This window comes from Meriones unguiculatus, chromosome X (assembly GCF_030254825.1).
Source record: "Meriones unguiculatus strain TT.TT164.6M chromosome X, Bangor_MerUng_6.1, whole genome shotgun sequence".
Classification (NCBI taxonomy): domain Eukaryota; kingdom Metazoa; phylum Chordata; class Mammalia; order Rodentia; family Muridae; genus Meriones; species Meriones unguiculatus.
Genome location: NC_083369.1, coordinates 57,013,698 through 57,038,480, shown reverse-complemented (window position 1 = coordinate 57,038,480; position 24,783 = coordinate 57,013,698). Strand labels below are relative to the sequence as shown.

The 24,783-nt window shown below is 37.7% G+C and overlaps 1 protein-coding gene across 3 annotated transcripts in view; it reads right to left on the bottom strand.

Annotated features, from left to right (window-relative positions):
- Positions 1-24,783, bottom strand: part of Cenpi (centromere protein I) — an 88,184-nt gene that overhangs the window by 35,731 nt on the left and 27,670 nt on the right. For all 3 annotated transcript variants that reach the window (XM_060374544.1, XM_021626199.2, XM_060374545.1), the window contains 7 exons: positions 24,082-24,199; positions 23,384-23,448; positions 20,106-20,200; positions 14,580-14,715; positions 12,695-12,819; positions 10,293-10,341; positions 9,943-10,161 (listed from right to left, as the gene is read on the bottom strand). In XM_060374544.1, the coding sequence (XP_060230527.1) occupies positions 9,943-10,161; positions 10,293-10,341; positions 12,695-12,819; positions 14,580-14,715; positions 20,106-20,200; positions 23,384-23,448; positions 24,082-24,199 (807 nt within the window). The remainder of the gene's footprint in view (positions 1-9,942; positions 10,162-10,292; positions 10,342-12,694; positions 12,820-14,579; positions 14,716-20,105; positions 20,201-23,383; positions 23,449-24,081; positions 24,200-24,783) is intronic.

Genomic DNA, 24,783 nt, shown 5'->3' with positions numbered 1-24,783 from the left:
ATATGTTCATGTGCATATATGTAAAGACCAGAAGAGAACCTATGGTATGGTTTCTCAGGCAACTTGTTTTTGAGACAGCATCTCTTCAGTGACCTGGGGCTTGTCGATTAGAGTAGGCTGGCCAGCCATGCAGCCCCAGTGACCCACCTGCCTCTCTAGCACTGGGATTACAAGGGCACACCTAGCTTTTTTATTATTATTATCATCATTTATTAAAATTTATTCAATTTGTATCCCGGCTATGGTCTCCTCCCTCATCTCCTCCCAATCCCACCCTCCTCCCACTATTACTCTCCCCTAGTTCACTGATAGTGGAGATCCTCCTCCACTTCAATTTGACCCTAGCCTATCAGGTCTTATCAGGACTGGTTACACTGTTCTCCTCTGTGGCCTGATAAGGCTGCACCCCCAAGGGGCCAGTGATGAGAGAGCCTGCATTGAGTTCATGCCACCCCTTGCTTTTTTTAAATGCAGCTTCTGAGGATCAAACTCAGGTTCTTCTGTTGCCTTGCAAGCACTTTACTGACTGAGCCATCTCTCTAACCCTAAAATCCTAGATTTTAATTTCTGCATGTACATATATGTGTGTAGCAGGTATAAAAATAGAAAGGGAAGCACTAGGAAATGGGGATGTTACAGTAGGAGGGAAGAAAGGAAAAGAGAGTAATAAAATAATAAAAAAAGAATACATGTGACATCAAGTGGATGGGAGATATTAGGGGAGGATACAAGAGAAGAAGCAGGGTAGTTGGAAAGGGAGAAGCAAGATCAACAAAAAAATAAAATAAAAAATGCAATAACGAAGCATAATACTTTGAATGCTAAACTAAAAAAAGCTTTAAAAAGCACTAAAAAGAAATAAAGAATCTGGTGAGGTAAGCAGTATTACAGTAGATGCTATGAAACTCTAAATATTTACTTGGATTTAACTATCACTATATTCTCAGACATGACTGCTCTTTAATATTACTAACAGAAAATTCTGCATATTAAACTCTTACAATGCAATACCTTTGCTATACAGTTTTTGCTTTGTTTTTGAAGTGTTAGGGATCAACAGGGCCCTGCACATGCTAGCAAGGTACTCTGCCTCAGAGCTTTAACTTCACCTCAACAACACTTTTTCATCATACTTACCATTTTTATTTTGTAATCCTGAACAAGTTGTTTCAGGTATAAGTGTATTTTTGTCATACAACATATTTTTTATTTTAATTTTTATTAATTACTTTATTCACTTTGTACCCCCCATAAACCCTTCCCTCCCCCCTTCCAGTCCCATCCTTCCTCCCCTTTCTCCATGCATGCCCCTCCCCAAGTCCACTAATAGGAGAGGTCTTCTTCCCCTTCCTTCTGATCCTTGTCTATCAGGTATCATCAGGAGTGGCTGCATTGTCTTCCCCTGTGGCCTGGTAAGGCTGCTCCCCCCTCAGGGGGAGGTGATCAAAGAGCAGGCCAATCAGATTGTGTCAGAGGCAGTCCCTGTTCTCAGTACTGTGGAACCCACTTGGACACTGAACTGTCATGGGCTACGCCTGTGCAGGGGTTCTAGGTTATCTCCATCAATGGTCCTTGGTTGGAATATCAGTCTCAGAAAAGACCCCTGTGCCCAGTCCTGGAGAGGACAGGAGTCCCACAAAGTGAGCAACATAACCAAAAATACAACATTTTTATAAACATATGCTAGCAAGTATTCGCCCACTGGCAAAAGCATTGTTTGGGAGGGGCAGGGTAACGAAGCATTTCTTAAAGATCTAAATGCTACTGGTGACAGCATCCCAGTTATATAAAAGTAAAGGTTGCTGTCCACATCTATGGATAATCAAACCTAAAATCAAAACTATTTGGGGAATATACAGAAAATTTCAGAACTCAAAACTTGAATCTGCTCTGTGTTGAGAGGTATGCTGAGTGCATATAAGTGGAATGATATCCTGGCATGCCCTGCTATAATTCCTCATGGCACTCTGTTTCAGCATTGTTCATGTAGCATTTATGCACTGTTAGTGTAACAATACTACACAAAATTTACTCTCTACTGGATACTTAATAAATAATTAAGAAATGGTTTGTTAAGGACCATTCATGAAGATAACCTGGACTCCCTGCACAGAGGTAGCCTGTGGCAGCTCAGTCTCCAAATGGGCTCCCTGATAAGGAGAGTAGGAGCTGTCTCTGTCATGAACTCTGTTGCTGGCTCTCTGATCACCTCCCCCTGAGGGGGAGCAGCCTTAACAGGCCACAGAGGAAGACTTTGAAAGACAGTCCTGATGAGACCTGATAGGCTAGGGTCAGATGGAAGGGGAGGAGGTCATTCCATATCAGTGGACTGGGAAAGGGGCATGGGAGATGAGGGAGGGAAGGCGGGATTGGGAGGGAATGAGGGAGTGGCTACAGCTGGGATGCAGAGTGAATAAATTGTAATAAATAAAAAATTACATTAAGCTTCCCCTCCCCCCGAAGGAGAAGCAGCCTTGCTAGGCCACAGATAAGGACAATGCAACCATCCTGAAGATACCTGATAAGCTAGGGCCAGATGGAAGGAGAGAAGGACACCCCGTCTCAGTGGACTCGGAAGGGGGCAGGGAGGACATGAGGGAAGGAGGGAGGATTGGGAGGGAAAGAGGGAGAGGGCTACAGCTGGGATACAAGTGAATGTATAAAATTATTTAAAAATAAAAAAAATATTTTAAAAAATTACATTAAAAAAGAAATGGTTAGTTAAGTAATTACAATAAACATATAAAAACATATAACATGTAAGTACACTGTACTGCATAAGCAATTCAGAAATAACTTAAACTAAAGACAGCTTCCAACTTAATGATGGTTCAACTTAAGACACTTCAACTTTATCATGGACCTAGTAGGACAAAATATCAACCTATGTCAAGGAGCATCTCTATACAAGAAGAAATGAATAGGTTATACAAAAATAGTACATCACTTGATGAGACTTCAGCATCTATGGATGTTGTCACCTGTAGGAGTTTCCTAGAGCCTAACAATATTAAAGGTCAAACAGATTGTTGGCTCCTGCTTCAGGCAAGTTTGGAATGTGTATGTTTTTCTGTTTCTTATCTTCACCATTTTGTTTTTGGAGGATTAACACAGTGGCTCAAGGAGCTACTATAACTCATCAAGTTTGATGGCAAGCTGCCTGTGCACACTCAAACAGCAAAGAGCAAGTACTTCGTGGTTGCTACCTAGTTGGAAATGATCACAAACCCCATCCTGATTTCTGATATTACATGGGAGTGACCAAACATGATTTGGGAAATGATGAAATACAGAGCATGCTCATCAACTCCATATTTTATTTCTCTAACTTCCAACCTTTCTCCTTGTGCTCCAAGCCCTACATCAAATTATCTTCCTAACATTTTGGTCTTGAGTATCTATAGTCACCTGAAACTTAAATAGGTTAAGACACAGTTGCAACTTGCCTTCAACCATAACAAGACAATACCTCCAGTTCTTTCACTAGGATTCCTCTTACCAATAATTTGAATCACGTTAACCCAAACAAAAGTCCTTTCCTTATTCCTACCATCAATCAAACTATCATCAGCAGTCCTGCCTGCACAGAACACATGTTAAAGCAGTCCAGTCCATTTCTATTAGTCTCCATTGGAACCATCTATACAAAAGTCAGTATCAGGATCTCGTCTAGACGCCAGCAATGCCCTGGTTGCTGTTCCCTATTTCCACTCATCCCACTTATAAAAAAAATCCAATCCTCCACAAAGAAATCAGTCATCATTACTAAACATTTGCTCATTGTATTACAACTATGCTGGAAAAATCTTCCCACTGTTTCTTATTTTATTCTTGAACAGATAGGTGTTAACCATGTCTTTTCAAACTTTGCTAAGCCCTTGTCTCAAAAACAACTAAAAAAGAACTTAAAAAGTCTTTTATGTAGGCTCTATACATATTCAAATATATATCCAAGAGGAACTAACAAGTTGGCTAAGTGTTTCCTACTAAGCCTGATGCCCTCCATTCAATTCCTGGAAGCCATGGGATCAAAGGGATCAAACTACTACATTTTTTCCTCTGACTGCCATACAAGTGCCACAGCTTATAAGAACTGCCCCAAATCAATAAATGGGATCTCATGAAACTGAAAAGCTTCTGTAAAGCAAAGGACATTGTCCTCAGAATAAAACAACAGCCTAAAGATTGGGAAAGGATCTTCACCAACCCTATATCTGACAGAGGGCTAATATCTAGTATATATAAAGAACTAAAGAAGTTAAACAGCAAAAAAATCAAGTAATCCAATGAAAAAATGGGGTACAGAGCTAAACAGAGAATTCTCTGCAGAGGAATATCGAATGGTAGAGAAACACTTAAATGTTTAACCTCATTAGCCAGCAGGGAAATGCAAATCAAAACGACCCTAAGATTTCACCTTACACCCATCAGAATGGCTAAGATCAAAAACTCAAGAGACAACACATGCTGGAGAGGTTGTGGAGAAAGGGGAACCATCTTCCACTGCTGGTGGGAATGTAAACTTGTACAACCACTCTGGAAATCAATCTGGCACTTTCTCAGACAACTAGGAATAGAGCTTCCCAAGATCCAGCTATACCACTCCTAGGCATATATCCAAAAGATTCTCAAGTACACAATAAGGACATTTGCTCAACAATGTTTGTAGCAGCCTTATTTGTAATAGCCAGAAGCTGGAAACAGCCCAGATGCCCCTCAACTTAAAAATGGATGCACAAATTGTGGTATATGTACACAATGGAATATTACTCAGCAATAAAATCAAGGAAATCATGAAATTTGCAGGTAAATGGTGGGATCTGGAAAAGATCATCCTGAGTGAGCTGTCCCAGAAGCAGAAAGATGCACACGGTATATACTCACTCATATAGACATATAATATAGGATAAAACCTACTAAAATCTGTACACTTAAAGAAACTAATCAAGAGGGAGGATTCTTGCTAAAATGCTCAAGTCCTATCCAGAAAGGCAAAGAGGCTGGACATCAGAAGAAGGAAAAAAGAGGGAACAAGTGAGGAGCCTGACAGAGAGGACCTTTGAAAAGTTCTGCCCTGCAGACTATTAATGCAGATGGTGAGGGAACCTTATTAAAGAAGTGGGAAAAAGTAAGATATGGAGAGGACAGGAACTCCACAAGGAGAGCAACAGAACCAAAAAATCTGAGCACAGGGGTCTTTCCTGAGACTGATACTCCAACCAAGGGCTATGCATGGAGATAACCTAAGACCCCTGCGCAGATGTAGCCCATGGCAGTTCAGTCTCTAAGTGGGTTCCATTGTAATAGGAACAGGGACTGTCTCTGACATAAACTGATTGGCCTGCTATTTAATTACCTCCCCCTGAGGGGGGAAGCAGCATTATCATGCCTTAGAAGAAGACAATGCAGCCACTCCTGATGAGACCTAATTGACTAGGATCAGAAGGAAGGAAAAGAAGACCTCCCCTATCAGTGGACTTGGGGAGGGGCATGCATGCAGAGGGTGGAGGAAGGGAAGGATTGGGATGGGAAGAGGGAGAGAACCACAGGGGGTATACAAAGGGAATAAAGTGTAATTAATAAAGAAAGAAAAATGTAAAAATTAAAATGACCTGCCCCAATACAACACACAAAAATAAATAAATAAATGTCAATTTTTTTTTTTTTTTTTAATGAAAGTACTTCCAGGGCTAAGGCATTTAATACAGAGAATCTCACTGATTTGAAATTTTTACAACTGAATATACCAGTAAGGTAAAACTTTAGAATTAAATCAGAGGTTATAACCAACACCAAAACAGTACAGTATTTAGATAGTTGCCCAGCTTACCATATTACTTTTAAACCGTGTTTGCTGAACTCTATAGAAACAGTAGCAAGAGAAAAGAAAAACAGCTTCACTTTTTGCCAGATATACTCTCTATGCTGCTAAATTTTCACCTTAGAATGAACCTTCATTAGATATTTTGAAAATCACTTTCTGACTTAAAACAGTATATAAGTTACTAACCTTCTAATATTCACTACTCAGAACATTGAATAGTCTAAGTGTCTCTCATTCATGCTCTGTCTCTCAAGAAAAAAAATCTATTTTACCTCTTATTCAGTACACAATTTTTCAACTAAGAGTTATAGAAGCTGCAATTGTATTGAGAGAGTATAGAGAAATAAGCATCCATTCATTGTTGGTGGATATATAAGACTATATAACTTCTACTTAAAAGCAAACTAACAATACCCCCAAATCTCTTAGAAAATGTACCTTTGAAAGCAGTCCCACTTTTAAAGGCTTTATCCAATAGAATACTTGCATATATGTGAAGCATTGTATAAAATAGTAGATCTTAATACAATTAAAAGCAAATCATCAAAAGTAAGGAATTGCTTTTATTTATATTAAATTTTACAACGGCAAACAAAAAAGATTAAACCAGCCTTTTATATACTAACAGTAAACAAAAACCATGTTGGATATAGGATATCAAAACACTTTCAAAATAGACTACTAATAATGACCACAAAGTTGTCTTCAGAGAATATCCTGGGCACCAAGATGTTTAACAGCATCTCTGCTCCCAGCCACTAGATGTCAGCATGTCCACTCTCCAACTGGTAAAAACCAAAATTGCCCCCAGACACTGTAAACCCTGTTGAGGAGGGCATTGTCCTTGGTCTTGAAGCATAGCTTTCAAGTATTGAGAAACAATGACTAATGATAAAAAACAATTTTCAAAATGTTCTTGAACTGTGATGCAAATTAATCAATCCATAATAATAACTACTACTATCCAAGCAATTACTATATGCCAAGCATACTGAGATTCACATAGATCATGAAATGTCTATTTACAACATAATCAAGTATATGTTATCATTCCTATTTAGCAGGTAAGGGTAACTGAGTATGGCAGTACTTATCTTTAATTCCAGAACTCAGGAGACTGATGTAGAAGGGTTAAGATTTGAGACTGGTTTTGAACCCCAAAATCTTAAAAAACAAAACAAAACAAAAAACCTTGTCCCAGATCAAAGTTATTAAGCAAAGGCATATTTGAGCCATGTAATGGTGTCCAATGTTTTTATATGTTAGTTTGTTTTGAGACATTTATTCAGGAACATTTGTTATATGGACACAGTGGTGCACACCTGTAATCTCAGTACCTGAGAGGCTAAGACAAGAAAATTCTAAGTTATAGGCCCATTTAGACTACATAGGAAGTATGTCTCAAAAAAAAGATAAAAACTGATAAAAAATTAACAGAAGAATTTCTATTAAACCTCAATTAGAACAGCAAATGTCTGAGACACTGGATCTATGACCTGCTGCTTCCTGGAGAGTACAGCTAAGTGTTCAAGGCTCCCTTTCTCCCCTAAAACCTCAACCTTAGGAGAAAGGCTACATTCCAGCTGCAAACATCCAAGAAAAGCAGAGTGTTCATCTTTGTCTCAGCATGTTCACTAGGCAGAGAGCCCAGTGCTGGCTGGGGTATATCAAAGACTAGAAGCTTCTACTTTGCCCCATGCTTAAAACAGTGGCTCAGAGATTTTTATAGGGAAGTAAGCAGTAAAAAGAGAGCTTATATGTTCACTAGAGTTTTACTCATCCATGAAAAATGAAACTATATCATTTGCAAGAAAATGAATGAAATTAGAGATCATCATGTTAAATATATTATACATTTCCTGTCATATGAAGAATCGATATTTTGAAACTTTCATATAGTCAGTGCGGTAGCCTATAACCCTAGCACCTGGAAGTTGGGAGCATGAGGATAAGGATTTCAAGATCATCCTCAGTCAGATAGCAAGTATGAGGCCAGCCAGAGTTACTTCTCACACTCACCACACACAAAGGAACAAAAGGTCTGAATATTTTTTATAATTTTTATTTTCTATATTAATTACAGGTTATTTACTTTGTATCCCAGCTGTAGCCCCCTCCTTTATCCCCTCCCAATTCTACCCTCCCTCCTCCATCTCTTCCCTGACCCTCTCTAAGTCCACTGATGGGAGAGGTCCTCCTCCCCTTCTATCTGACCTTAGTTTATCAGGTCTCATCAGGACTGGCTGCAATGTCCTCCTCTGTGGCCTGGCAAGGCTGCTCCTCCCTTAGTTGGGGGTGGGAGGTGGTGGTCAAAGAGCCAGCCACTGAGTTCATGTCAGAGACAGTCCCTGTTCCCCTTACTAGAGAAACCTACTCGGATGCTGAACTGCCATGAGCTACGTCTGAGCAGGGGTTCTGAGTTATCTCCATGCATGGTCCTTGGTTGGAGAATCAGTCTCAGAAAAGACTCCTGTGCCCAGATATATTTGGTCCTTGTGGCGCTCCTATCCTCTCCAGGTCTTACTAACTCCCCCTTCTTTCATATGACTCCCTGCCCAAGGTTTGGTTATGAGTCTCAGCATCTGCTTTTATACACTGCTAGGTAGAGTATTTCAGAGGCCCTCTATGGTAGGCTCTTGTCCTTTTTTTTTTTTTTTTTGTTTTTTGTTTTCTCCTACCTCCAATGTCCATCCCATTTGTCTTTCTAAGTGAGGATTGATACTACTCAGCAATTAAAAACAAGGAAATCATGAAATTTCCAGGTAAATGGTGGGATCTAGAAAAGATCATCCTGAGTGTGGTATCCCAGAAACAGAAAGACACACACGGTATATACTCACTTATAAGTGGACAGTAGACCTATAAGATAGGACAAACATACTAAATTCTGTAACCTAAAGAAGCTAAACAAGAAGAGGTTCTGGGATAAGATGATCAATCCTCACTTACAAAAACAAATGGGATGAATAATTTTTGTAAAGAAAATATAGAAATGGAGAATAAGTGTTGAAAGTGCTAACTATCCAGTTATCATGGCAATGTAAGTCAATATCACAATTAATATTAGCTCATACCCTTTAGTATAGCCAAATATATATATATATTGATAATAAGCATTGGAAAAAATATAGAGAAAAATGGAATCCTCACATTGTCCTTTGGCTGTTCCTTTTCCTTCCTTCCTTTCCTTTCCTTCCTTCCTTCATTTCTGAGACATCATACTATGTGTCCCAGGCTAGTCTCAAATTTACAACTTTCCTCACCTCTAACCTCAGCTTCCCATGTGCACTACAAACCTTTTTTGGTGTTTGCTTTTGTTTGAGGTTTTGGTTTTGAGTGCTACCAGCTTGGAACTCTTGCTCTTCCTGCCTCAGCCATAAACAAAAGCTGTTTATTGACAGTCTCCCCAACTACACACTGTACTCTGAGAGTAACCTCCAGATGGCTCTTACTCATTACATGTATATTTGAGACATCTAGTCAATGATTATTTCCATAACTCTGTGTTGTTTTCATTGTTAGAATTCTCAATGCTCTAACTGGTTAAAAGATTTATGACTCTAAGTTCTTCCAGCATATTTGTAATCCTAACATTGTATTATCGAGCATGTGATACGCATACCAATGAATAGTGCCCAAGTCACTAATAAGGTTGAAAATGATAATCTTGCCAATCATCTGGGAAGACACACACCCACCCTGCCATGCCCACTTATCTTCAATACAGTAAATCAGCAAGCTTCGAGGAAGAGTTGAAAAACATTGCCTAACTTCCACTTTCAATCTTAAGAGGGATATACAGGAGCTTCTTTCTATGAAGCCTTTCCTTACCTGGTGGCACCACCACACTCAAGTAGAACTAAGTATCTTTCTTATACTGCACCTGGTCTCTCTTCACCGCACAATATTATAGTAATTTGTTGACAAATCTGTCTGTAACAAGCCCAAGCTCTCTCAGAGAATAGAGATTTCTTTATTGCCCTTAAAGCCTAGCACCATGACCAAAATTCTGTTAGCACTGAAACATCTGAATGTGCCCTATAATTCAAATATAATATTTCCTATTTTCCTAGTCAGTATTACCATAGGACATCTAAAAACACTTTAAATACACTTACCTGTAGCAAAAAAAAAGCTGCATAGCTCAATAGAGAAGGATGGTGGACTAAATTTAAGCTGTTTTTGTACTCTGTTCTTCCTGTGTCTTCTAAGATTTGCAGATCAATGAATAGTCCTTTTGCAAATGGTTTGGATGTCCATAGGCAACAAACCATAGCTGTCAGATAGTAATTAAATTCCCGACAGACCTTGCTGTTGAAATTAAACTCTGATTTTGCCTAATGAGAAAGAAATAAAATAGTCATTAACATCTATTATCCCTTTCCTTTTTATTTTTAACACATTTCATATATCTATATTTGATTATTTATAAAAATGGTGATTTAACACAGAGGTTTATCCTTCATACCTTGTGCAGAAAGTCCTTTTTCTTTGCAGCTATCAAATTACTGTGATACCTAATAACAAAAGCAAACATAACCCCAGGGTCAGATGATTGTTCAAGGTTCCTGAATAAACTGCATTGAAAAAAAAAAAAAGCAAACATAAAAACATGTTTAAAATGTCACAGGATGTAATGCTTCTGAATGTAAAATACATTTTTTAAAATGTATATTTGAGGGATGATTAGTTCCACTGGTAAAATACCTGTCATAGAAGCACAAGTACCTGAGTTTGTATCTCTAACACCCACATAAAAACCAGGGTCGGTTGCTCATGTCCCTAACCCTAGCACTGTAACCGTGGGGAAGACAGGAGACACGTAGGTCTCTGGAGCTCACCAGCTAGCCAGAATAGGCAGTTAGTGAGTTCCTGGTTCAGTTAGAGACCCTGTCTCAACAAATAGAGCGCAAAGCAATAGTGGAAGACACCAGACATTTACCTCTGACCTCCATGTGAATATGCATTAAATTGCACACACACAATCATACGTACACACAGAAGTACATTTTTAACTAAACAATTACAAATGTGCACAAACACAAATATCTGATTGTCTAGTTAAGGATTTTACACTTTTGTGGTACATTTTCCATAAAGAATTTTTCTTTTTAGTTTTTTGAGACAGGGTTTCTCTGTGTAACTCTGGCTGACCTGGATGGAACTCACTCTATAGACCAGGTTGGCCTCAAACTCAGAGATCAGCCTGCCTCTGTCTCCCCAAGTGCTGGAATTAAAGGCATGTGCCACCCCTGCCCAGTTGCATAAAGAATTTTTAAAGTTAGGGTTTACAGGTTGAATTCATTATCAGACTAGTTGTCTAGCATGCATGAGGCCCTGAGTTCAATCCTGAGTACTACTAAACATAAAAATAAAGAAAGATAAACAAAAAGAGGCTCAAAATTGAGCTGGAGGATGATAGGATGCTGACTATGTAAAGTGCTCACCATGAGATCTGACCACCTGGGCTTGATCTTCAGAACCCACATACAAGTAGAAGGAAAGAACTGACCAAAGAAAGTTGTGCTCTAATCCCCAGATACATACTCACACATACATACACAGAAATGATAGTTTTTTAAAAACTGAATCAGACATTTCAGACGTGCTTTTACTGTAAATATAACTCAATAGAAAACAATGAAAAACCTTCTTTTAGTGTTTCATTATTAGAGAAAGTAGCGACTCACTAATATAGAACACTCTTTATGTAAAACAAGGTACAGAAGGCCAGGGAGATAACTGAACAGGCAAAGACTCCTGACACGGAGCCTTGATCCCTGACCTCATATACTGAGACAGGCTCCTTTGACCTCCACATGTCACACACACACACACACACAAATAAATGTAAAAAAAAGTTAGTTTAAAGATAGAGCAGAACAATGAAATTCAGAAATGTAATTTGTTCTTATCTGAGAACTGCTATCTAATTCATTTCTACATGTTTTAACACTGACAGAGCTGTACAAACTATCACAGAAGGAAGTATACTCAGGGATTAAAAATAAACTCAATCCACAAATAAAAGAGCAAAAGGCATGGGAGGAGATGAGGGAGGGAGGGAGAGATTACTAAGGGATGAGGGAGGGGGCTACAGCTGGGATAAAATGTAATTAATAAAAAATTAGTAAGTTAAAAAAGAGCAAAAGGCCTGAAATAAAGCTTAGGAACTCACAAAACTGGCAATAAATAGTTCCTCTTGCCTCCCAGAAAATGATCCTTTTACCAGAGAAACTACATACACTTCAACAGTTATCAACAAATGAGTAAATTTTCTTAAACATGCAGAAATTTTAACAAAGCTGAGTAAAATAGTGCCTTTACATAAAAAAACAATCCATAACAGACTTTTAATTCCATACGCCCTATCTGGGTTGGGGAGATAAAAAATAACACAGCATCATTTTTAGTGTTTGAAGGTACCTCCATAATAAGCTTGAAATCACTTATAAAGTAAAATATGGCAGACTCAGAAAAAATATGTTTTCTCTCATTTGTGGATCCAATATTTCACAGACAGAAAGCATCATTTATATATACATATTATAACAAAGCAGAAGCAAGACTAGAGAAAGGAAGTGGACTAGCAGGAAGGAGATGAAGGAAAAAGCATGTGGGAGCCAATACTGCTAAAGAGTATGATGCATTGCAATGAGCATGTCTTTAGGAAAACCAGCACTATGGATAACAAGCATACTACAATAAAAGGCCTTCTAATAGGGCATACACCATAAAAGCCATGTTTCCTATTTCTATAAACCATGGCAGAAAATTGATAGGAATTTTAATTTTTAAAACCAAGTGATGAAGAGAGAACTATGATGTAGTAATTCCTAAAGTGATTTAAAGAGAGATACGGGCTTGTACCTGTACATAATGTAACAGAGTTGGTTCAAGATACTGGCATCCAGGCTTAGGAGTGCAGAATGGAAGATCACAGGAGGAAACAACACCACTAATGGAAGGTCATAATTTATATATATGTCACACACCTTTTGGAAAGAATGTTAATATCAATATATAGATTATTTTCCATAAATCAATGAAGTTTACTCAAAGAATCATCAATCTAAGATAAACAACAGTGTTTCATTACATTTGAACCTATCTGACTCCTAAATACAAAGGGTAACTTTAAGTCTGTTCAAAATATAACTCATCAAATATCAACCTTAACTGAGAAAAATTATTTCTATAAAACCATTATTAAAATATTTCATTTAGGTTGGCCAGCTGGTACATGCCTTTAATTCCAGCACTCAGGAGGCATAGGCAAGTCATTCTCTATGAGTTTAAGGCCAGCCAAGGCTACACAGTGAGATCCTGCATTAAGAGCACTGTCTGTTTTTCCAAAGGACCCAGCACCCATATAGTGGTTTACAACTATCTGTAACTCCAGTTCCAGGGGATCTGATGCCCTCTTCTGTCCTCTATCCCAACAATTTTTGTATAATGCACAAAACACTAAGTACATGCAAAACACCCATACAAATTAAATAAAAATAAATAAATCTTTAAATTCATCTTAGACCTGGAAAAAAATCATGTTACAGTATGGGAACATTTCTTTTCCCTAAGTCTCCCAAATATTTATTTACCATAATTAGTTAACTAGCAACCTGCAAAACAAAGGAACACATTTTTCTAAGCAAATATGTAACATAGGCTGGAGTTATGCTTCAATCCACAATAGTGTTTTGGATGTGTTGATGCAAGCCTTTAATCCCAACCTCCAGGAGAGAGGATCAGGTGATTCTCAGTGTGCTGGCTAGTTTTACATCAACATAATATAAACCAGTCATTTGGAAATAGGGAACCTCAATTGATAAAAGGGCCCCACCAGACTGGACTATGGGCAACACTGTAGAGCATGTTCTTTGATGTAAGAGGGCCCAGCTCACTGTGGGTGGTGCCTCGTCTTGGCTTGTGGTCCTAGATATTATAAAAAATCAGGCTGAGAAAGTCTTGAGGAGCAAGCCAGTGAGTAGTGATCCTCCATGGCCTCTGTTTCAGTTCCTGCCTTGAAGTTTCTGCCCTAAATTCCCTTCATAATGGACTGGGAAGACATGTAAACTAAAATAAACCCTTTGTTCCCTAAGTTGTTTTTGGTCATGGTGTTTTATCAGAGCAATAGAAATGCTAAGACACTTGGCTACACAACAAATTTGTGACCACCCTGGGCTATATGAGCCCTACCTAAAAACAAAACAAAAAAAAAAATCCAACTAGGTATTAGTGAATTAAGAAAGATAACTGAGGAAAGGAAGATTATAATGGGTACTTTGTGATGATAATAGTTTTGTCCACGTTAAATATTATAAAACTATAAAATGAGTAGAATTATAAAGGAACTAGGTACCAGAAAAAATATCAAGCAGTTTAAAGTCAGAAGTATAAATCTGAAGAAGCAATTTAACATTTTCTTTTGTCCTGCCAGGGGATGGGGATGAACACAGATGAACAACAACAACAACAATAAAATGATGCTAGGAAGACTTCTGCCTAGAACCAGCTTATTTATAAGTCAATATATATTAAAAAGCATTTGAATTAAAACCAACCAGATGTTCAGATGAAACTACACTTGTTCTATTACAGTCAGTTATTCAGGTGAAAATAAACCATTAATTTCAAAACGTGGTTATTTTAACTACAAAGTAAGATTGTAACTTACCTTAATGATTATACATGACATCTACATTATAGGCCAAAAAAGTGACTAGCTATCATAAATTTGTGGTTTGTGTACTACCTTCTCATAGAAGTCCAAAATAAAGTGTAACAACAATGTACTGTTGCTCTCCAAGCGCACTGCAATCACGGACAACCAGCCAATGTACTCAATCAACTGAGACACAGAGTTCATGGATCCACCCAAAGTTGTCTCTCTACAATAAAAAAATCATAATATTCAGATTCAACACCAGCAAGTGCTCAGTTTCCAAGCTAAAGGTAGGCAATATAAAGTAATAAAAGGACACAGCATTCAAAAACTATCAGTTCTCTAATGCACAATTTACTTTCTTTTTAAAATAAAAGCATAGTGATTAACCACAGTATTATTCTTGCTCATCATCTCTCTCCCCACTCCTTTTTTTTTTCTTTGAGACAGATTCCTCCGTGGCTGTCCTGGAACTCACTACTACATAAACTAGACTAGCCTTGAACTCAAAGATCTGCCTGCCTCTGCCTCCCAAGAGCTGGGATTAAAAGCATGTGCCATTACAACCCAACAGTCTTGTCTTCTAAGAAACCATTAAAATCAACTCATTAAATATTCTCAGCAGCCAGATTCTATAAGTAAATCTGAGAAGAAAAGAAAAAATGATTACGCTTTAAACAAATTCTGGATGTTACAATACTTAAAAACGATTACAGTCAATATATTTGCCTCCAGTAATTCATTATCACTGAATTCTAATACTCCTCAATTATGGAAATCCCTTAGGGAAAATAATGAAAAATCACTGAGAATGGGTACTCAGTAACAATTCAGAGAAAAGTTCATGATAAACTAACATAAAACATTCACAAAAACTGAAAATGAACAAAATAAGTAGAAAAAAAATGTCTTTAATCCCACACAGCCCAAATGTCTCAAAACTTTAAACATTCACTAGGAACCCCTATGCACCAGTAACACAGCAGCACACTAAATGAAACCCGTGTTTCAGGAATCAATATCCAGTTCTGCCTAAATTCCTCAGGAAATATATTCTCACCAGAATTCAATCTAGTCTAAAATTAAATAAGGAGAAAGTTAGCAGATTTCAATCTTCTAGTAAAGACATATCCAGGTTTGGAGAGATTCCCCAGCAGTTAAAATTACTTGTTGCTCTTGCAGAGGACCCAGAGTTCAGTTCTCAGCAACAGCAGCATGGCAGCTCACAACTGTCTATAACTCCAATTCCAAAGGATCCAATGCCCTCTTCCAGTCACCATGTGCTACACAGACATACATGCAAGTAAAATGCCTATAACCGTATAACTTCACATCTGGATATATTGTATTCACTCCTAAATCAATAAATATAATCTCTTAACTTACAATATATAAAGTGAGTAGTTCAATCCACCCATGTCTCATATGTATCTTTCAATCCAGTTAAAAAGATTTACAAAAAGACCTACAACTGTGAACTCATACTTTTACCCTTCTATCTACATAGATCATTGATAACAGTGATGCACTGATCAAAGGGTGATGTACAATAATGTAGAGTGTGTGATAATATACAGTGTCAGAGTTTTGGAGATGATAACTCTCCCATTACTCACTACCATGATGGTTCAACAGAAGAAGCAAGAAAAGATTAGAGAACATTTAACAAAGCCTATGATAATCTGTTTACTTGGCAAACTGATATAGGTTACTTGAGTTTTGACAGGACTTCACAAATGTGTCTCATATAACCACAAACAATGATGACTGTTCCCAGTAACCTTTTCTTTTTTAATGTGGTACTGGATATACAGCCCAGGTTCTAATCCTAATTCTAACCCTAACCTTTCTTGGTGAGTGCTTCTTTACAAATCGCTGGCATTCTATATAAAACAATTCATGTTTCAATGACTGCCTCTTATTCTTACCCTCATCCCCTGCACTGTGTTCAATATTCCTAGCTGCTGCCTGCTAAATGATAGTAGCACACTCTTTCCAATCATTGCTACACCCAGAAATGTCCCTGGCAAATGATACTGAGATTGGTATTCTACCCTTCTCTTCTTTAGGATCTATCACTACAATTTATTCCCTTCTGGTCACTTATGTGGAAAATGGTCATATAATAGAAATATAATATTCAACTAATTTTTCCAAAATGAATTACTGAAAACTTATGAGCTATACTGAATTTATCTGTTTATTAGTTAATTATTGTGTGTGCACTCATGCACAGGTCACAGTGCCTGTGTGAAGGACAGGAGACAACTCTTGGAAGTCTGTTTTCTCCTGCTATCTGGTGGAATGTTAGATTTGAACTCAGGTTGTGAGGCTGACACTGAAGCATCTGCTAAGCCATCTTACTTGCCAGGTAATATTATTTAATTCTATTTAATTAATATTATTTAATAGGCAATATTATTTAATTCTAAATATTATGACAAAGTTATCTGGACACATGCCCATTTATATACTTAAAGGCGTTTAAAAAAGCACTGTTCCTCTTTAGATGTTCCCCATAAATTTATGACACAATTATGAAAAATCTTGGCTAAGACTTTAGCTCGGTGGTAGATTATTTGCTTTGAATGTATGAGGCCTGAGTTCTGTTCTCAGCAATACACACACAAAAGGAGTATTTGTGAAAAGACACTGCAGAAACTGTAAGGTACTTATGTGTCTCTGCAAGTTGGCCAAAAGTTATACAAGCAAACACACTTTTCTAGTAGTATTTCTTTGTAAGAGGGTTTTTCAAACTCCAGCGTGCACTAAAATTGGGGGAATGGTACAACAAATTACTGTGGTATCTATAAGGTTTTACTCAGTAGATCAAGAGCAGGGTCTAACAGTTTTAGTATCTGAAAAGTTCCCATGTGGTATTGATACTACCATATTCTTTTTGATAACTAGAGCGTCATAAGACTTCTTCATTGCTGAGCATGGTAGTATTCATCTTTAATCTCAGCACTCCAGAGGAAGAAGCAGGAAGACTTCTGTGAGTTTGAGGCCAGCCTGATCCATAAAACATGTACCAGGCCAGCCAAGGGTACACAGTAAGACACTATCTTAAAAAAGGATGTTTTCACTACCCTCTAATGCTCCATTTCCTTCTAAAAGTGGTCATAACCATATAGAAAAGCATTAAAATAATGAATTTGAAGAATTTAAAACATTTTCTGCGTTATCCTACCTCTAACTCTACATTCTCCTACTTAAACTGCACTCTAAAGATAAAAAGAGAAACAAACCTGAGCTAAATGATCGTGAACATTTGGTTCAGTTTGCAATTAACAGCTATTTGTAAGGGGCAGGTATGTTGGTACCCATAGCTCAGTTGGTACAATGCTATCTCAGCATAAATAAAACACTAGAATTGATTCCTAGCACCACACAAACTGAATATAGTGGTCTACGCCTACAGTCCTAGCACTTAAAAGGAACTTAAGGGAAGATCTGAAGTTCAAAGCCAGCTTTAACTACACAGTAGGTTTGAGGGCCAATAGGAATACATGTGACCCTGTTTCAAAAAATAAAATAAAATAAATGATACATGTTGGACTGGAGAGATGGCTAAGAGGGTAAAGCATTTGTCATGTAAGCATGACACATGAATCCATTCCCCAGAACCCATGTGTAGTGGTAGGAGAAAATCAACTCCACAACATTGTCCTCTGACCCTCTCATACAAGCCTGGCATGCAGGTGTACACACATAAACACACTGACAGACGAATAATAAGTATTAGAAAGTTTTAAACACTGTTCATGTTAGGTATAATAATAGTACCATTTTAACAGCTGAGATGGTATCTGAGTTTCACTAAAGAATTCAAGGAGAAAAAGTAAACAGTGAAAGGCAGTGTGGGGCTAGCGAGATTCAGCAGTTAGAATGCACTGCTCTTTCAGCGATGCTAAGTTAGGTTCCAGTGGCTGGCTCACAATCGTAAGTAAACTTTACCTCCAAGGGATCCAACACCTTTGGCCTCCAAGGGCGCCTGCACTCACATGTACACATCCACTTGCATACATCTATTTAAAACTATTAAAAATAAAACGTCTTAAAAGAAAAGCCACTAAATTGAGTTGATAACTGTTGGAAATAGATGATAGATGTGTAAGTGTAGTGGTTAATCTTGATTCTTAACTTGACAGGCTCTACAGCATGGAAACCAACCTCTAGACATGTCTGTAGAGATTATCTAAATTAGGTTAACTGGGGTACAGGGAGGCTGAGCCTAAATGTGGGTTGGGGTCCTGAGCACAAGCATTCCTTGTTCTCTGCTTCCTGAATGTGGATAGAATGTGGCCAGCTGCCTCAAGCTCCTACAACCATGCTGTCCCCACCATGACGGACCACACTCTCAACTGCGAGCCAAAATTAAGCCTTCCTTCCTTACACTGCGTTTGTCTGGAACTTTGTTGTTGCAATAACAACAAAAAAGTAATATACCAGAGGTTGGTAATGTTGTACTCTTTGTATTTGTGTGTGTGTATGCATGTGTTTCTTTGAAATTTACTTTATTATCTATTTATATAGATTTAAAATATTTATCCATTCCTTTGGAATTTCCCACAACGTATTTTGATCATTTCACCCAACTCCCCCCTTTTAACTCCTCCTACCTCCCAATGACCCCTCAGCTTTATATCCTCTTTCTCTTTAATTTAATAAGCCATCAACTCCAAATTTGTCCTAGCCATATATTTCTGAGGGTCATTCACTGGGGCATGCTCAACCTACCAGGAGCCATACCCTTAAGGAAACTTAAGTTTATCCCAGAAGCTATAAACTGTCCTTAGCTAATCAAGGATGGAGTCTTTTAGACTGCTCGCATATTGACTGGCTGGCTCTTGTGCAGGACATAATGCAGTCAGCCACGGCTACTGTGAATCCATGAATGCAGTGGTCGTGTAATGTACGGAAGACGCTGCTTCATTCCAGTCCATCCAGACCTCTAGCTCTTATAATCTTTCTAACCTTCTTCCATGATAATCCCTCTTAACTCTACTTTTGATTATATTTACAATTTTCTATAATATAAACTTTCTAAAGCACTAAAGAATAATGTGGCTGACAGAATATAAGAGAATCCAAATAAGCAAAAAAATAAAAATAAAAAACTCAAAATAGCCTTATTACACATTTCCTTGAAATTCAGTCTTTCACTTTGAGGGTAAAGCATACCCTTAATGGAAATTCAAATTCATTTGTAACTCTAACGCCAAGACAAATGAATACATGAAACCAAAATATACCTCAGGAAAAAAGACTATCATTAAAATTGGCTAAACATATAAAAATGCATTACATAAAGTGAATTAAAAGTAAATAGAAGTCAAAGCTGCACTGTAATTTCAGCTTTCCTTTTTTGCTATATTACCTAGTGCCAAGTGACTCAAAGGGGTTGCTTTCTCATTTACCTAAATAGTAACTTGGAAAATTGACATTTCTTTCAGGATTGTGAGACTGAAATGTGACGAATAACTAAAACATTTCCAGAAAAGTTCTCCTAGGTATTTACATGAAATAATTTAAGCCTCATGCGTTAGTATTAGACTCCATATGCAAACATTTTTATGTAGAACATCTCTGTGGACAGCCACATAATTAACTTACAGAGGACTGTCTGTCATGGATTGCATGTGGTCATCCATAGAAAGCCACAACAGCCAATTCTGTAATAGTTCTTTCAGACTTTGAAGAACAGTACACTGAGAAGAGAAAACAAAACAAAACAAAACAAAATCATCCAAAGCAAATGACAGACTACTAACAGAGGCTAGAAATACAAGGACCTTAGAACTCAAATTGTTGCTATTCCAAAAAACATGTTCAGTCTCCAAAGCACAGATGAATGCAAGCAGATTTATGTTACCATTTTTTTCCAAGCACACAAGACTTTCAGAGTAGCTTAGAAACACATCTTTCTCTAAATCACACTCCTTTATGACACATTACATCATCAAATAAACCTTCACTCTTGGCCATGCATGGCGGTACAAATCTGTAATGCCAACACTCAACAGGCAGAGTTAGGGAGATAAGGAGTTCAAACAGAAACTTAGCTATGTATCAAGTCTGATGCCAGCCTGGGCTGCATAAGACTTTTTCTCAGAAACAAAATCATCCTTACCGTCCCCCCAGAGATCATTTGAAGTTGCTACCAATAAGAGTTCTCCACCCTGTTCACTTTGTGACCTCTCAGTAGAAGCTATCTCCTCTTGCTGGTTATAAAGTTTAATCTTCTGGAACTCTAGAAAACAAACACTTTGAATCTCTGTGTTCTCAGACTTTTTACCCTGCCTTCCCAGGGCCTCATTCACAATTCCTTAACTATCTTCCCTGAGCCTCATTTGGGGCCTGAAATTTAAATACTCTTCCCTAATTTTAATTCATTTTCTATTCCTTTTCTTCCTTATCCCTACCCCAAGTGTCAGACATAAGCAGATATATGGACAAATGAATGTGTACATGCACAGTAGATTGCATCATACACAACTGCTAACTATCAACCACACTGATGTATAAAAATGACAATTGCCTAAGGTTCATAGCTAATAAGCTCCTTAGATCGCTGAGATAAGTGAAAAAATTGAAAAGAACTCAACTGGAAGATTAGGAGAAAATTGCAAAGAATTTTATTTTAAAATATTATCTCTGAAATTTATTAGCGGGGATAGCTGTTATTTTCATTTGATGACAGTATTCATATAATAGTAAATTACAGGTTAATAGAAATATTAGCAAATTCAAGTTAATGTGATAATAAAATCACATTCAACAAATTATGAGAAATACCAGAACAACCTGTTTTTCCATAAATGTAGCCAACAGTGAATCATTTAAGGAGTAAAATGTTTGTAAAAGAAATATTGTATATTGTCAATGGTTTCAGAAAAAAAATCAAGCACTCAATAGGAAAGTACCTCAAGGGGTTTTGTTGGCTTTGGTCACTACTGTGCTCCCATAGTTGTGAAAAACAGAGCAGAACATCATAGCTCATGCCCCTAATCCTAGTGCCTAGAAAGCCGAGTCAAGACAGATGTAAGTTCAAGGTTATTCTGACTTGCAAGGAAACCTGAAATACACAGTTAGATCCTATTTCAACCTCACATCCCCACATACCAAAAACCTTCAAAAAAGAAAGAGTAATTACTATATTTATGAAATATGCTAACATGAGTATTATGTTCAAAAGGCTGGCAATGCATTATAATAAAACCATCTTTACATTCTAAGAGACTGAAACTTTGGCTGGATCTCATAGCCAGGGTTAATAATACACCTTGAGGTTACTTAAGCCCTAAACTGTTAGCCTACTGTGCACCTGGCCTGTTTGTTTAAACTGCCCTTATGAGAACCATGTAACATCAAACCCCACCCTTGGTTTCCCATGTAATCAGCTTTTACAGCTACTGCATAGCTGTAACCTTAAGTTATGTACTTTTCCATGCCCCTGACCCAGAAGAATGTATGTGCATCATTTGTTGAAAGCAGCAAATATAAAAGTTGAAAGCAACATTGTAAAATGAGTATCACCATAAATGTTGAACATTACATTTATGGATATTAGTTGATAAACAATAATATTTTTAGTTCTGTTCTGTGGTCTGGGTCAATTGTGGTCACTTGGAAACCGTGGCTTAATCACTTTAAACTCTGTTAAAGGTTCCAGAAAAGTATTACATTCTTGCTTTTGGTTAAATGGCTATTACTTCTTTCTTTAATGTGATACTTATGCATTGTTGATCTGGACACACAAAAGTAGAAATACAAAACTCTAAGTTTTGTTGAGGATTTCCCAGTTGGTTTGTTTTTACATTCATGTTAATAGGCATTTCACATGTTTTTCATGATCTTGTTTGGTGCTTACTAGCATAAAAAGTTATAGAAAAATGTGTGACAAAGCTTTCAAACCAAAAACTTCTTTACATTTTAACTTTAAATTCCATAATACATAATAGTTACAAAATCAACTCAGGGGCTAGGTGGGGTGAGCCATATCTGTACTATCAACACTGGGAAAACCAGGGACAGGAAGGCTGCTGGTAGTCCAGTTTTGTCTATGTAACAAATTTCAGGCTTCCAGCCTAGGCTACAATCCCTAGCAAACCCTTTTATCAGAAGGAAGAAAGGGAGGGAAGGAGGGAAAGTGGAAGGACGAAGGAAGGAAGGAAGGAAGGAAGGAAGGAAGGAAGGAAGGAAGGAAGGAAGGAAGGAAAGAAGGAAGGAAAGAAGGAAGGAAAGAAGGAAGGAAAGAAGGAAGGAAAGAAGGAAGGAAGGAAAGAAGGAACTATTGCTAGAGGAATGGAAGTGCATTTCTGTTGGTAAAGTGCTTGCCTAGCACACATGAAAGCCTGGGTTTGATAAACATCACTTCTGAAACTGGGCATGGTGGTGCATGACTGAAATCCCAACACTCAGGTTGTAGGGACAAGAGGATCAGAAGTTCAATGTTATCTACACCTACTCAGAGAGTTTATTGAGTTTGACCCAGACTAGGCTACAAGAGACCCTGTCTCAAAAAAAAAAAAAAAAGCCAGAAAAGAAAAGGAAAGAAAAGAAAAAAAAAGGGGGGGGGGCAGGTTTTAAAATGACCCAGTGGTAAAAGAGCTTGCTGCCAAACCTGATGACCTTAGTTCAAGCCTCAGGACCCACATGGTGAACAAAACCAATTACAACAAGATATCCTCCCCAAATTCTGTATCATGAAACATGCATTGTGGTGAATACACACACGCACATGCGCACACAAAAATATCGCAAAATTTCACAAAAGAAAATAGATAATCACTGTCAGAATTTGAGTTTGGAATTATATAACACTAGTTAATAGAAATATGTTTTTTCCTAAGTATAAGTAAGATGTGTTTAGTTTGCTTTAGTTTTTTTACCTTGAAATAAATGGTTGATGTAAAGAAGAGAGGCGCTAGATGATCAATAAGAAGTGGCTTCACCTCTAAGAAACAGAAAATAATATTCAATTTTTAATTTATATTACATTGAATTAAATAAGTTCATGTTATGGTACTTTAAATGAGAATGTCCTGTTGGGTGGTTTTTCCTCCTAGCCTCAAGCTCCTGGAATATGACTCATGAGACCCAAAATAATTTTACAAATACCTAGGCTATATAGGTAGGCTCTTCTCTGAATAGCTCATAACTTAAAATAACCCATTCCTACTAATCTACATTTGCCACATGGCTGGTTATCTCTGCTCAGGTACTACGCATCTATCCTCATCACATCTTGCAGGGGCAAATACCTCATGTGCCTAGCTCTATTCCAGAATCCTTTTTGCCTGCTGGATGTATCACCTCTTATTTCATGCCTCAGCTCCAGGCCATTAGTTTTTGTTTCTTTGTTTGTTTTTGTTTTGTTTATTTTTGGTCAGGTGATACTTCCATACAGACACAAGAGATTCCTTCTACAATGGCCCCTATAAGCTCAGACGTTTGAATATTTGCTCGACTGTCATGATTCTAACCCTCTGGAACCATAAGCCAAAAATAAACTCCTAAGTTGCCTTGGTCATGGTATTAAAACAGAACAACAAAAAAGTAACTAATAATAAGTTTTCATAATACATACCAGAGAAGCTACTGAATGGAATCCAGGCCAGAAGCTGAAGGAACTGTGACCGACAAGAGAAGCCATCCCAGAGAGGCAGGCTTTTATACAAGAAAGCTTCACCAGAGTAAAACCCTTCCTAAAACACATGGTGATCATAAAACCTTGTACAGAATCACAAGTAATCTCTAACAACTGCTTTATTTTGTGCTATAGTTGTTTCAGATGCATGGAATCATCTAGACAGTGCCAATAAATGAGTTCCAGCTTCAAATGCAACTGCGAGATAACTAGAACAAATAATCCAGCTGCCAGGACATAAGTCACACTACAAAACATCTGTAGTTATTAAGAACATAAATCAGCCAAGTGCAATGGTGCATGACTTTAATCCCAGCACACAGGAAGGCAGAGGCAGGTGGATCTCTATGAGTTCAAGGCCAGCCTGGTGAGTTCAGGACAGCCAAAGTTACACAAAGAAACCCTGTCTGAAAAAGCAAAAAACAAAAACAAAAAGACATAAGTCATGTGCTGGAGCTGTAACTAAGAGTGCTTGCCTAATGCCCAGAACTGCATAAACTGGGTGTCATCCTACACACCTGTAATGCCATCATTCAAGGCCCTGGAGGTAGGATGATCTGATAAGGAGTTCATAGCCATTCTCAGCTATGTAACATATTCGACACCAGCCTAAGCTAATGAGGCACCATCAAAGAATTAATT